The 14,666-nt window shown below is 34.6% G+C and overlaps 1 protein-coding gene across 1 annotated transcript; it reads left to right on the forward strand.

Annotated features, from left to right (window-relative positions):
- The first annotated feature begins 1,272 nt into the window (after positions 1-1,272).
- LOC130713263 (uncharacterized) lies at positions 1,273-11,163 on the forward strand. The gene is made up of 8 exons (XM_057563062.1): positions 1,273-1,420; positions 2,052-2,516; positions 2,829-3,181; positions 5,334-5,494; positions 8,959-9,067; positions 9,273-9,813; positions 9,890-10,401; positions 10,529-11,163. The coding sequence occupies exons 1-8, from the start codon at positions 1,273-1,275 to the stop codon at positions 11,084-11,086; spliced, it is 2,847 nt and encodes a 948-aa protein (XP_057419045.1). The 3' UTR covers positions 11,087-11,163.
- The last annotated feature ends 3,503 nt before the right edge of the window (positions 11,164-14,666 follow it).

The raw sequence follows: 14,666 nt of genomic DNA on the forward strand, positions 1-14,666 counted from the left end.
AAGAAAATAGGGTTTGAAGGTGACGTTGGTTATGATCGTTATTGTGGCCTATTTTTTAAATTAATTAAAAGAAAAAAGAAAAATGGAATATGAGACTTTTTTAAAAGAGTTTTACCAAACAACTTTTAACTTAAAAGTAGCTTTTAAGTTATAAAAAAAATAAAAATGGACAAACAGCTTCTACTTTTTTTAAAAGCTCTTATTTTTAACTTTGACTTAAAAGTAGCTTTTAAGTCCAAAATAAGTTGGGCCAAACAAAGCCTTAGTCATATAGAAGAATACTTGGGAAGGCATTGCCTAAGGCTTTATTTGGTTTAGGAGAGAAAAAGAGAAGAGAGAATGAGAGAAGAGAGTAGATTATTAGAATCTTACATTAACTAGAGATATAACATATATATCATTTATAAAGGGTAAAACAATCTTCAACTTTTAAACTAGCTTTTGAATTAAGTAAGATATCCCATAAATCCATTTGCCATGGTAGAGATTCCATAATTGAGCCACCCAAGTCCAATTCTATAAATTCAATGAATTTTATAGGTGGTTGGTATTATAGAAATAGATGAGAAAGATGAGAAAAGAATTGAAGGGGTAAGAAATTGTATTTGTTTCCAATTAAAAATATAGAATCACCATAGACAACACTTCGAATTTGAGGAATGCTTGCTACACTATCATTTTAACACTTAATAGAAATTCATGTGAGTTTCACCAAATTGGAAGCGAGACTCATATTTTTAAGGACTTTAATATATATTTTAGTCAATCATTTATAATTTGCTGAAGAAAATGTTAAATTGAGTGTTATTAACTTTTTTCTAAGTCAATTGCAATACATGGCAAAATACAAAAAATGAACAGTTGACCCCAGAAAAAAAGAGGTTATCCCTTGATTTCTTCATGTCAATAGCCCTTTTGTTAAATAGTATTGAGTTGACTCTTTTTTTATTTACTCTATGTTGCTGACCATTTGTTACCTGGATCGTGATGGCCACGTTCAGAGTTAGCTGCGTTCAATGCTGTATTATTTGCTGTCAGATATAATTAACTTAATTAATGAAGTAATTTTAATTGTTGAACTGGGTTTGATAAAATTTATATAACTTCTTATGTATAAAACATTGAAGTTTCTTCTCCAAAAAAAAAATAAAACATTGAAGTCTTGCTTTGAATTGATAGTTGACAACTTGTTACTTCAAGCATTCTCGACCGAAAAAGAAAGAATAAAAAGCAAAGAGAGAATTTTGGAGGTCGAAATCAGTTCCAATAACAATGTCTAGAAGTTCTTTCATAGAAAAAGGAGATCCCTCTTCCAAGGTTCAAGTTATCATATCATCATCATCAGATCATATTTCCACACAAACCCAGGAGCCAACACCCATTGAAGCTCAAGCTAGTGTCAACACAGGGGTTGAACAGAGTAAGTTACACTTGAAACTATTGCATTTAACAAGCTTATTAAAGGAGTACTAATATACGAAATTTGACGGAGATACATTCTACATATACATAATTTACGGTAGTTAAAAAACCGTCAATAATGTGTATGCCAAATAAATGTCGTCAGATTTCATATGTTTGATAATTGTTTTCCTTAATGAAATTACTCTTTATAAACATATTTACAAGCATATTTATTACAAGGACAAGTAATTTTTCTTGAGTGAATGACTAAATTGGTTATTAAAAGTGTTGGACGCTGACAAGGTTGTTCATAGAAGGAAATATTGATTGTGTAAAATATCGGTCAAGTTAGTCTCTACATGAACTAACTTGACTGACATTTTATCTGACCACAATGATTAACTTGATTAATATTTTACATGATTAGAGACTGCGAGATATATTTCCTAAGTTAAAGGATGAACTTATCAATGTCCAAACACTTTCACTCATTTTTTCTTCTATTTCTCTCTTCTTACATATATCACATCAATTACTTCTCTCTTCCTTTTCTTTTTCATTCCGTGTGTGGATTGAATGTCTGCGCTATATATGTGGACGTTTCATTTTCCCTATTGTAAACAAGATAAGTTGTTTTTGTATTGAAGGTTCCTTGAAACAAGAGCTGCATGAATATGCACTCCGGAATGAGTGGCACAAAGCAAAATCCATCTATGAAGAGTTTCCTGAAATGGTACGTATTCCCTTAACTTCTAGTGGAGACACAGCTCTTCATGTTGCGGTGAGCGCAAACAGCACTGATTTTATGAGAGAGCTTGTGAACTTTGAACACGTGACCCAACAAGACCTGGAATTACGAAATGCACATGGGCACACAGCACTTTGCTTGGCTGCAATTACATGGAACCGTGATGTTTTCCAAATTATGATTCAAAATAATGAAAATTTGGCACTGATTCATGCACAATATGGAATGCTTGCGGTTCACTTGGCTGCTTTGACTGGATACCATGAAATTGTGCAAGATCTATCCTCGGATAATCTACTTCAGAAAATGGATTTTAAGGATATTCAACGACTCTTTTTCATGACCATTAATAGCAGCATGTATGGTAAGTATGACTACATAACATAACATGATTCATTGTCCATTTTAATTTGAAAAGAAAAGCAATGCTAGCATTTCAACACGATTTATCAATCACTTGACCGGTTTTCAATTCAATCGGTTAAACCAGCCGATCCGGTTTAGTTTTGAAGACAACTTAATGAGCTTTCATGTTATATAGAACAATTTAGAATTAATGTGCAGTACTGCAGTTAGTACCCCTGTTTAATGTACTTTCAGCTAATTACTCAAATATTCTATGTTCCATCCTAGCTTTAACATGCTTTATATCAACTAATCTATGTATATATAACAGATGTGGCAACAGATTTAGTTCAGAAATATACAGAGCCTTTGATCATTGCAAGAAACGATGAAGAGAATCTAACAGCTTTGCATATGCTGGCGCGAAAGCCTTCAGAAGAGAATAAACATGTACATGACCATATAATATATGATCAACTAATGGTATTTGACACTTTATGGGCACGAGCTAGAGAAACATTGGAATACAAGAATAGATTGGAGCTGATAACTGAACCTTCAATAGTACTGTTTGATGCAGTAAAATCAGGAAAACTTGATTTTGTGAAATCGCTTCTTTACATGACCCCTGAATTGTTACCGATAAAGGACCCCAAAAATGGACAGAGCCTGCTGCACATTGCTGTTTTATTTCGACAACATAGCATCTTCGACTTCATACTCAAGAGGTGGAATGCCTTGTAATACGAGCAGTTGACAATGATCGTAACAATGTTTTGCACTTTGCTGCACATCAACTAGAAGAAGCATCATTAAGTTTGAGACCAGACATTCGAATGTGAAGAGAGTATGAGTGGTTTAAGGTAAAGTTAATTACTTGCACTTTTTCATAAACAAATCTTCTTTTCTTTATAAGGAACATTGTTTCTAGCTAGTGAGGTTTTGATCACATATTTAATCATACATGGAATGGGTACTTAGAGACATCCTTCCAACATATGATTTAGTAAGGATTTTTATTCGTCGCAAAATTTAATGGTAGTTAAAACCCACCGCTAAATGATATGTTGGGGATGTGTTGTAAGATATCGTATGTTGGCCTATCATTGCTCATTTAAATAATTTATGATTAATATTTTTTTCTAACATTTATGATTAAGATTTAATTTACTACTCTTATTCTCACGATATAGAAAACGCTCTCACTAGTAGAGATGGCAAAAAAACCCATACCCGCGGGGCCCGATCCAAACCCAACCCGAAATTTCGGACAAAACCCAATTTCTTTGGGTGTGGGTTGGGTTTGGGTTCCACCTGAATTATAAAACCTATTTAGGTTTGGGTGTGAGATTGATTAAACCCGAAGCCTTATGCATGTAATTACCAGCCCTTATATATATTATTAAAATTACTAATAAGTATGGTTTTCTTTAATTAGACATTTAGAATTGTGATGTTTATAAACCTATGAATTATGTTGTTTATAAGCTTATGTTCATGAACTATATTTTTCCTTTGTATTTGAAAGATGATGAAGTTTAATCTGCTTATGTTCATGTTGTTCTCTTATGCACAAGTTGTTTCCGAGTCGGATTTTTGGGTTTTTTTGCGGGTTCGGTGCTGAAATCGGGTTTTGGGTTTGGGTAACCCAAAACTTAGGAGTTTGGGTTCGGGTTTAACTTTTGCACCCACATTGGGTTTCGGTTTGGGTTCGAATTTGGGTGTGGAATGACTAAACCCACACCCACGGGGCCCGTTGCCAACCCTACTCACTAGATAATTATGTAATTGGGATCAACTGAAGCAAAGATAAGCCGTAATTTCAAAAAAAATAATGATTATTTAGTACAAATTAGTTTCAAAATATATTTTATAAACTTTTGTGATAATTATTGTTCTAGAATAAACCCTAAAACAGAGAATGACTTAGCAAAAGACTTAGAGTGTTATTTAAGTGGAAAAGTGAATATGAATCATACATCATATGATCCTCCTTATATAGTAAATGAGCCCAAAACATAGTCAAACATACATTAATAAGTTGACTAGGCTACATGAATGGAGGAGGAAATCAAAGGGAATAATCATTAATTACTTTGACTAGTCTTGATGATAAAGGAGGATGAATTTGGACTACACCTCACGCTTGGTTTGTCTTCCTTTTGGGCTTGCCTACTTGATTCTTGGGTCGCTCATCCGAATTGGAGGCATGCTCAGCCCAATCCAAATTCATGATGGTCCAATTATCTTGTCATTATAAATTGGATTTTTTGTTGTACCAAAAAAATAAATTGGATTTTCTACCAAAAAAAGGATTTTTCTCCCGTAACGGTTTAAAGTAGAGACCATTTTGAATTGAGCAGTTAGTTTTAGTCTTGCCATGTAATAAACTTTTGTATATTGCAATCTAGTCCTCTTAATACCAGAGTCTGAATGGTACTAAAACTTTTCCCTTTATAGGTATGGGAGCAATGGCTCGTAGTATGTAGTAGCCTAGGAGGGCGCGGCTAGCAAGTAGCAACACTCACTTTAATACATTTTTTTTCATAACTCTTCTTTTATTAATTAAAATTCATGTGGGTCACACTTCCAATTCAGTGGGGGCCGGCTTACATGAATTTCAATTAATTAAAGAGAAAGTGTTGATCAAGTGAGTATTAGAATGAAAGTGTTGATAACATTTTTCTTTCTAGCTTCTCTAATCTTCATGATATTGCATTTATTGAGAAATTTAACATGTAGAGGTGTTCACGACATTAAATTATCCTAATTAACCAACAGTGTGTATATATATCGTTACCATCATTTAACATATACTCTTGGTTAACATAAATAGGAAGTGGAGATGGGTGTCCCTCCTGAATTAAGTACAATGAGAAACAAAGATGGCAAGACACCAAATGATTTGTTTCATGCTAATCATAGAAAGTTATCTGACGAAGTTAAAGACACGGCCAAAGGAGTAGCCACTTATAATCATGCTAGGAGTGCTGGCAGGTACAATGAATTGGTTTAGACGCTGTATTCACTTATAATCATGTTTTATAATTTGCTTGTGAAATATATAATCAATATTATGTGTGAATGTTTGTAATGCATGTTACTGCATATCTCCATATTGTCTTCTTGGTTATGGCTTTTATTGCCCTTTACCTTTTGATATTTGATGGAAGATTCAAGTGAGTTCCATTTGTGAGGAAACTATGTAGAGATCAAATGGGATAAGATAATTGAATACTATTCTGGTGAGCGATAGGGTGAGGGTGGAGGGTGAGGGCCCGGGTGGCAGAGTAGGAGGGAAGGGTCAAGGGTGAGGGTGGCATCGCCAGAGGTCGGAGGAGAGGGAGAGGGTGGCAGAAGAGGAATGAGATAGTGAGTGTGAGAGTTTGAGGGAGTGAAGGGGAGAATGGGCTTATAAGGAATGTGAAGTGGATAAATTAACAAAAATTAGCGTAGCCTCAACCTTGGGGTAGGTGAAATGGTGAATGTAGCTTCCGCCTCGAATCACTGCTAATTGTTGGTGGGTGGCCACCAGGTTGACCGATGATTTTAGCATTTGTTTGAACTGAATTGGCGTCGGTCATGCTGACTCTAAAATTAAGTGAGTTTTTTTTTACCCTTTTAGTCAATTGAGGTGAAACTAAAGAGGTAAAATATTAGCCGGCGCTAAATTTTTACTCTAAATGACCCTTTCTTCTAGTGTTATTTCTGACAATTTTCTCTTCTGACCTGTTACTTATTTTTTAATCATATCACCTATCATATTACTCATTTCACTCTCATTTCTTCCTTTCTCTCTTTGAGTGTGGGTGTGATATTGGTTTTTTTCCAAAAACAAAATTTATTGTAGGAATAAACTTGCACTACAAAAAAAAATGCAAATTACGGCAGTTAAACCGTCACTACATACAATAACATCATTTTTTGTTTAAGCTGTAATTCCTTTTACCACTTACATATAATGGCGGGTTTAGGGAAACTATCGTTACACCCGCCATAATTCACTAATTGAATGAACAATGGTTTTAACCGCCATAATATACTATCCACTATTTTCGCCATTTTTTTGTAGTGTTGAGAATAAGAACTCTCTCAAGGGGGTATGATGTATGAACACCTCTACCTCAATCTACCAAATTCATACAACAAACAAACAACTCAGAAGAAATACAAACAAAATAGCAACCATACTTCCAACACTAAGAATATTACTGGAGAGCTGACACCCAATAGCTACCTCATCACCTTAATAATAACATGATTAATATTCATCTCTTCCATTCTCCCTCTCCAACACCTTCACCAGTACGTCATCACTCCGCTCCTCATTTGACCCCTAGTTTTCCTCATCCGCTGGAGCTCCCCGTCGACGACATCAACTCTATGAGTCAGAGAGGTTTGCTTGACTTGACTTGGTGATTTGAAGAAGAGAGGTTTGCTTGACTTGACTTGATTTGGTGTATGAAGAAGAGGAGCTTAGCTTCGTTCACCAAGAATTGGTTTCTTGCTTATAGCTTCAGTTAAGAATCTTCATTTTGTGGTAATTGCTCCGAATATGTGATACTATCTGTTTGTTCTAACTCTGCATTGATTGAAGAATTTCTTGAAAAATTATTCTATGCTTGTGTGGTCAATACACAATTCCTTAAAAATGTCCTCTGTGCTATGCTAGTGTGGTCAATACACAATTTTATCAATTGATAAATTATGCAATGACTAATTTTACAGGTGTGGCTTGTAATTCCACTTATATGATGGTATTTTTATCTTTTTTCTCCTAATTGGCTTTATATTACAGTAAGGTATTGTAGAGTTTATCTAAGTGAAGATGCTGATGTTAAGGTTCTGGCTTCTGAGATCTCAGCATCTAAATGATGCTTAGTTAGAGGATTAGTTTGCTTAAGTGGCAATTCTCAGCTCTTAGTTCAAGACTTCAAGACCATACTATGTCTATATGTACTATTGATCTCTATCTCTTGCCTCTCTCACCATATTCACCACATCAGAAAATTCACTCACCACTTTTGATTTGAGACCACCTAAATGAAGGTAGGCCTCATCTTCTGTTTGTTTCTATATATCTTATAATAAAACTATTATAACTTTTTAATTTATAGTTTATAAATTAGTTGGAACAAATGGTGATAGTAGGCTTATATGTCTAAGAGTGGAATATTAGGCCTAATTTTTGCAAAAATAAGAATTTGTTGACCTGATTAGGATTTTGGATTGTTTTGATATGTATAACAATTAGGGGTGGTTTTGAACCTCCACTATACAGACTGCCGCAAAATTCTTAAGGTACAAGAGGTTGTTAAAGACAGCCGCGAATAATTTTTGATGTGAGTGTAGCGTTTTCTGAACAAAGCGATGATTGAAAACTGCTGCCAATGAATGAGAAAAGCTCCATGCAACTCAACATTGTTTTTTAGTGTTAACCAATGAAATTGTGTCATGTCAATAAAAAACACATGGATAAGACATTTATAGCTTTATATGAGTGATTTTTAATTGATATGTTACTATCTCATTGATGAGACAAGAAATGCGACACCATTTGGAGTTTTGATCCGCTTATGAGAGAGTGTATAAAGTTGAGTGAGAGAGGGATTGCCCAGTGCTATGTTCTAGCTCAATCTACTATTATGTTGACCACTTAAAACAGATATGTTCTGAACATCAGAATCAACATAAACTAGAATTAAAGCTCCAGAACACTGACTAGCTCAGTGCTAAAAAAGAAAAATTTTCAGGAATGATAACAAAATCCCACAAATATTAGTTTACAATTTCTAAAGCTTTCAAGCAAGATGCGGTTAAAAATTTAAATATGCTTCTGGATTTCATAAAGTTTCTTCCCTTTGCAAATTAAATACTATATTTGTTGTTGCAACAGAACATTCTGTCATATTTGAATCTTTGCAGACAAATTAATTTAAAGTAAAGTACACATAGCTCAGGTCATGTCCTCATGCTTTCTAATAATCTTTCAAGAAACTAATTAGTCAACTATTATTATACACCTAAAAATTTATAATCAAACAAGTAAAAACTTTATGAAAATACTCTACAAACGCCCCAAATGCCACAAAGAATGTTACAATATTCCAATAAAAAAATGATCACCATCTAAGTGAGGAGAAACCTCAGTCACATTTGCCTTGAAGATGAATATATCCCCAGTTTGTTTCATTTAAGGTGAAGAATCTGATTCTTCAGCCAACCATGCAAGAAAATTAAATATAGAAGGATTGAGAACAAAGCAAGCTAAGTATCATCCAAGTATATAAATATAGTACTTAGCTTTGCTTGGTTAATTCTCAGCCATTGTGATGGCCAAAACACTTTCTAGATGATCTAACAAGTAACAACACTTCCTTAGCCTGAGCTGATCCAAAACCAAACAGGGGATTTCGGAGGTCGAATTCAGTTCCAATAATAATGTCTACAGGATCTTTCAGAGAAAATGGAGACGATACCTCCTCCAACCTTCAAGTTGTAATATCATCATCATCAGATCCTATTTCCACACAAACTCAGCAGGAGCCAGCAGTACCTGAGGATGCCAATGTTAACGCACGGAAGAGTAAGTTACACTTACACACTAGTTGAAACTATTACAGTAGATGACCCATATGTAAGAATTTCTATTTAATAAGGAATGTGAATTTAAAAATCAGAGATGCACTATATTTAAGTTGATCATTTTTGTTTTCTGCAACTTTAACAACCCGTATATATGAATTACTCGATCGAAGCTCGCTCCAATATGTAGTTGTTGGGTAAAGGACTCTGGAAGGTTTTATATTATATTTCTAAAACAGTAGACAAGAAAAGTTTTTGGTTTACAGGTTCCTTGAAAGGGCGCCTGCATGACTATGCACTCCTAAATTGGTGGTTCAGCGCAAAACCCATTTATGAAGAGTTTCCTGATATGGTGCGCATTCCCTTAACTGCTAGTGGAGATACAGCTCTTCATGTTGCAGTGAGCAGAAACAGCATTGGTTTTGTGGAAGAGTTTGTCAACTTTGAACATGTGACCCAACAAGACCTTGAATTACGAAACGGAAATGGGAACACAGCATTTTGCATAGCTGCAGTTACAGGGAATCGTAAGCTTCTACAAGTTATGATTCAAAAGAATGAAAACTTGGCATTGATTCATGGGCAAGATGGGATGCTTCCAGTTCACTTGGCTGCTTTAGGTGGCTACCACGAAATCGTGGAAGATTTGTCCTCTGAGAATCTACTTGAGAAAATGGATGTCAAGGATATACAACAACTCCTTTTCATGGCCATTAACAGCGACATGTATGGTAAGTAAGACTATACGAAACATATATACCATTTTGTAAAATTTAGAAAAGCAATGCTAACAGCTTTATATCACAGATGTGGCAACAAAATTAGTTAAGAAGTATCCAGAGCCTTTGCTCATTGCAAGAGACGATAAAGAAAATCTAACAGCTTTGCATATGTTGGCGCGAAAGCCTCACAACAGTGAAGATGAATTAACACAACTGATTTTGTTTTCAACATTATTGACACAATCAGAAGACTTGCAATTCAATTTTTTCTGGGAGTTGATTACTAAACCTTCAGTGGTACTGTTTGATGCTGTAAAATCGGGAAACTTTCTTATAGTGAAAACGCTTCTTTTCACGTATCCTGAACTATTAGCAGTAAAGGACCCTAAAAATGAACAGAACATACTGCATATTGCTGTTTTATTTCGACAAAATAGCATCTTTGACTTTATACTAAAGGCGAATCCAAAGCTTTTAATACGGGCAGTTGATGAAGATCGTAACAATATTCTACACTTAGCTGCATGTCAGCAAAAAGAAGCATCATTAAGTTTGAGACCAGACATTCGAATGCGAAGAGAGCTGGCATGGTTTAAGGTAAATTTAACTTGCTCATTCTTATTATACTATTCTTCTTTTTCTTTATAGCGAATATATCTAGTAAGGTTTGATCACATAAACCTAAATTTAATTGATCCTAACAAGAGTTGATATGAACATGTAGGAGGTGGAGAAAAGAGTTCCTCCAGAATTAAGAGCAATGAAAAACAAAGATGGCAAAACACCAAATGATATGTTTTATGCAAATCATAGGAAGTTATCGGACGAAGTTAAGGAAACAGCAAAGGGAGTAGCCAACTCTGCTATGGTTGTGGCGGCACTTGTTGTTACCGTCGCTTTTGCTGCAGCTCTCACTACTCCTGGTGACAAGAACAATGCTTGGTTTTCTGTATTCATCATTACAAATGCAGTTGCATTGTTCACTTCTTCTTTAGCTATTGTCTCTTTCTTGTCAATTTTCACTTCATCAAGATTCAAAGAAAGTCATTTCGTCATCTCACTATATCCAAACTTGATTATTGGGAAACTTCTCTTGTTTATCTCTGTCATCACTATGGTCATGGCATTTGCTGCAGCTACCTTCTTGATATTTGATCACATAGACAAGGGCCTTGCAAATGTAGTGGCTTCTTTCGCCCTTCTCACAATAATTATGTTTCTTGGGCTTCAGTTAAACCTTTTCGATGGTTTAGTAAACTACTTCGTGTCAAGATATATATGATCATGTACCAACAAGTTTGCTTGTGAAATATATAGTCAAGGTTTTCCTTGAATTTGTGACAATTATACATGTGTGAGTGTGTAACATTTCTACTTTTGACTGAAAGTTATGGTTTGGATTGATGTTTTTATTTGAATTTAAGATTGCTGACAATTATTTCCTATGATTTAGTGATTACTGATACGAAAAAACCAGCCAGAGATGTGAGGAGACTATGTATATATCAAATAGGATAAGATTTGAATCAAATTGCAATTCTCCAATGATATCTGATATGATGGTGATTACTGAACTAATTGCGTTGTATGTATGACATATTACATGTAATGTCTATTATGTGAGCCTAGAATTGCTTGAAACGTCTTCTTTTTGGACTTTTATGTTCTGATGGGTTATGTCATTGATCGCTAGATAAAAAAGTTCTCTTCAATCATGCACTTGATATTGAGTAATTTATATGGACCAATAATTCTAGTGAAAATCTAATAAAAGAGTTGCTTAGCAGTTTAGTTAGTTCAGGAATTTTACTTAGTGGGGGAGTTAGTTAGAGAGTGAGACTAAATAAAAGAGTTAAAGAGCGTATTAGGATCTTTTTCGATTGGGATTTAGGGAGAGGAGCTGAGACTCTCGATTTACTCAGCATTGCTGTAGTTGTGTATCTTGAATAATATCAGTTTCTTTCTTATTCTTGGCTGGTTCCTTTCACTATGAAACCAACACATATGCAACAAGGTTCCTAGCCCAAACATTAATAAAAAACTTAGGGACCTTGCAAAAGCTTGGTGAAGTCTTTGAACTGTGATTAAATGGAGAGCAAAGTCATATAGGAAAATACTTTTAAAGGCACTGCCAAAGAGAGGCGTCACCAGAGGCAACACCTACACTAGATTCAGTGGCGGATCCAGGACCCCCGGCTAGGGGATTCAAATTTTTCACATGAACACATCGGTAAAAATATAATTAAAAACAACTTTAATATGTTTATACATCAGAAATTATACAAGTCATAGTTGTCCTCTACGTGATTTCATATTAAGAAATCGTTGAACAATTTACACTAACAGTAGCGATTCTTTTCTCCCCTCAATCGAAGGAAAACTAAATAAAGTTAAATCTTACATAAAACTTGCAGAAATATATAAAAGCGACTTTCTCTTATTATTTTACTTACTAACGAAAATAGCAGCCCAAATAAGTAAAAACAGAGGAAAAAGTACCTGTCACTTGAAATTTTGTATCTGCAAATATTTATGTATATATGCACATGTATATGTATGTATGATTCATTAATATTTATGTATATATGCACATGCAAAATATCTTAGTTTAAATTGACCAACTGAGGTGAGAAATCCAAACTGAAAACACCAGAAAAATATATTATTCTCATTGAACTTTTCCAATTCAGTAAAGATCAGATTAATGAATAATTCGATTGTCTTCAAGAATTAAGTAACTGCTTATCAAAAAAAAAGAATTAAGTAACTAACTCGAAACAGAAAAATTGAACAAAGGAAGCATAATTTGAGATTGAACTATTTTGCATACGATGATTCTGATTGCAGTTCTCACATCTCAGTTGGGTGGGACTTAGAGTAGCGAGAGAAAGAGGATGAGTGGCTGAGTGCGCGTGTGTTTGAGAGAGTGAGAGGAGTAAGTCTTTAGTGCAAATAGGTGCAAAACTTAGTCTACTAGTGTAATTTAAAAATTTCAGGGGTTCAAAAAATATATTATATAGGGGTATAAGTGCAAAAAAAATTTGTTCAGGGGGTTCAATTGAACCCCCTCACTTACAAGTAGATCCGCCCATGACTAGATTAGAAGAATTTCTAAATTTACAATACCATGGCTATTTCTAATTAAATGGAACAATATCTTCATTTTTAGTCTAAACTATAAGGAGAGTATTCAATGCCTCCTAATCTTCCTAACCACTATGGATCTGTCTAACACTAGTAAAAAGACCCTATATTCTAATTCTCCACCAGAAATTTTTAATGACAGAAGTCATAGTTGAACTAACACAGGTTTATCTAGACTTCATTATAATCTTCCACATCTTCATCAATCCTTCTATTTAAGTCGGCCAGTTGTATGGAATCAATGGCCATTCCTCTTCCTAGCTGGAGAAATCAGCTTAACTTCTTCAAGTTTTGACACATTTTCTAGGCTTTCATTACTTTGAGTGTGCTTGTCAGTTTGTTCCAACATGTCAGAATCATCTTCAGCCGAGAGAACTTACTTAACGCAACAAGAATATGGAACAAGACATAAACCTCCTCTTTGTGACTGAACCAACTAAATCAGGAACCTTGCTGACAATATCTTTCACAAACCCAAAGACATTAAAACTCTGAATACACTGTTCTCTGCATCAAAAAGCAGGTCTTCAATTCCAAAAGCAAGACCATCCTTGTTTAAACATATTCTCATTATAATTGTGTTGGTTCAAATACATTTGTGTATAAGGTGTGTGAGTTCACTACTGAAAACCAACTAACAATCTCTAATTAAGTGATTACTCGAGGAAGAGACTATATTCCTGATAAATGCAGATTGTCACTTCAAAAAGCTCTTAGTGATTGCTATTGAGAGATTGAAAACAAAATATGTCTAATTAACTAAAGGGAACAGTTAAAATAGATAAATAAAAACTTAAGTGGCTGAAATAGTGATGAAAATAAAGGCCGAAAGATGGTAAAGATATCTGAAATAAAATAAAGTGTTAAAAGATTAAAGGCAGGAAAGTAAATTGACAAAGGTAAATGCGAGAAGTTTGTAGATTGCATTAATTATTTGAGTTGTCTATCTTTTACAAATGTCGACCCTCCCCTAACTATAGCACTTGACGAACACATAACCACTAATTTACGTTCTATTTCTCATATGCGTGGTTATTTCGTGAAAATATTCTAGAAGCTCCAAAATATCTTCTTCCTTTTTGCCCAAGTTTGGTTGAAAGGGGGAAAAGAGAAAAAAAAAAAAGAAAACACATAAATCGATGAATGAATTTATTTTTAACCTCAGACTAAATTCATTTCTCAATTTCCACGTTTTCTTTCTTTTTTCTTTCCCCTCAGCTCCAACCAAACATAGTGTTAATTTGTCCACAAACCAATTGTCCAAATACACACTTATTTTCATTCAGCCGCTTCTGCATGTTGTGCCCAAACGACTCGACCGTTCTTCTTTCTATGCTACTGTCTGTTAGTCTGTCTTTTCAGCTGACCAAAGTAGCTGTTACGATTTTTTTTTTAAGTGCCAATAAAAAACTGTGGTGTTTTTGTATGTAATTTATTTTCCTTTTGCGCGTAGGCAGCAGTGTCTTTCTTCGTGCGTAATTTCTCTGTTGCTTCGCAAAACTCACCTGGTCCTTTGCTTTTTCTTTTTCTCCTTGTCGGCTGCAGCATCTTTCCACGCAGTTGTCAAATGCAATATACAATGCATGGAAATGGAAGTGTGAACCGTTGACGCAGGAAGGAAAACAAAAGTTCACAACGCACATGATCCACACTCTCTACCCAATATAAAAGTTTTGTTGTACAATTACTTATAAGAGTAGGAGAACTTACAGAGTTTG

This window comes from Lotus japonicus, chromosome 1, assembly GCF_012489685.1.
Source record: "Lotus japonicus ecotype B-129 chromosome 1, LjGifu_v1.2".
Classification (NCBI taxonomy): Eukaryota; Viridiplantae; Streptophyta; class Magnoliopsida; order Fabales; family Fabaceae; genus Lotus; species Lotus japonicus.

Coding starts and splice junctions, on each gene's coding strand:
- LOC130713263 (XM_057563062.1), top strand. CDS start 1,273: ATGTCTAGAAGTTCTTTCATAGAAAAAGGAGATCCCTCTTCCAAGGTT. Junction 2,517..2,828: donor CATTAATAGCAGCATGTATG/GTAAGTATGACT, acceptor TATATATAACAG/ATGTGGCAACAGATTTAGTT. Junction 9,814..9,889: donor CATTAACAGCGACATGTATG/GTAAGTAAGACT, acceptor TTTATATCACAG/ATGTGGCAACAAAATTAGTT.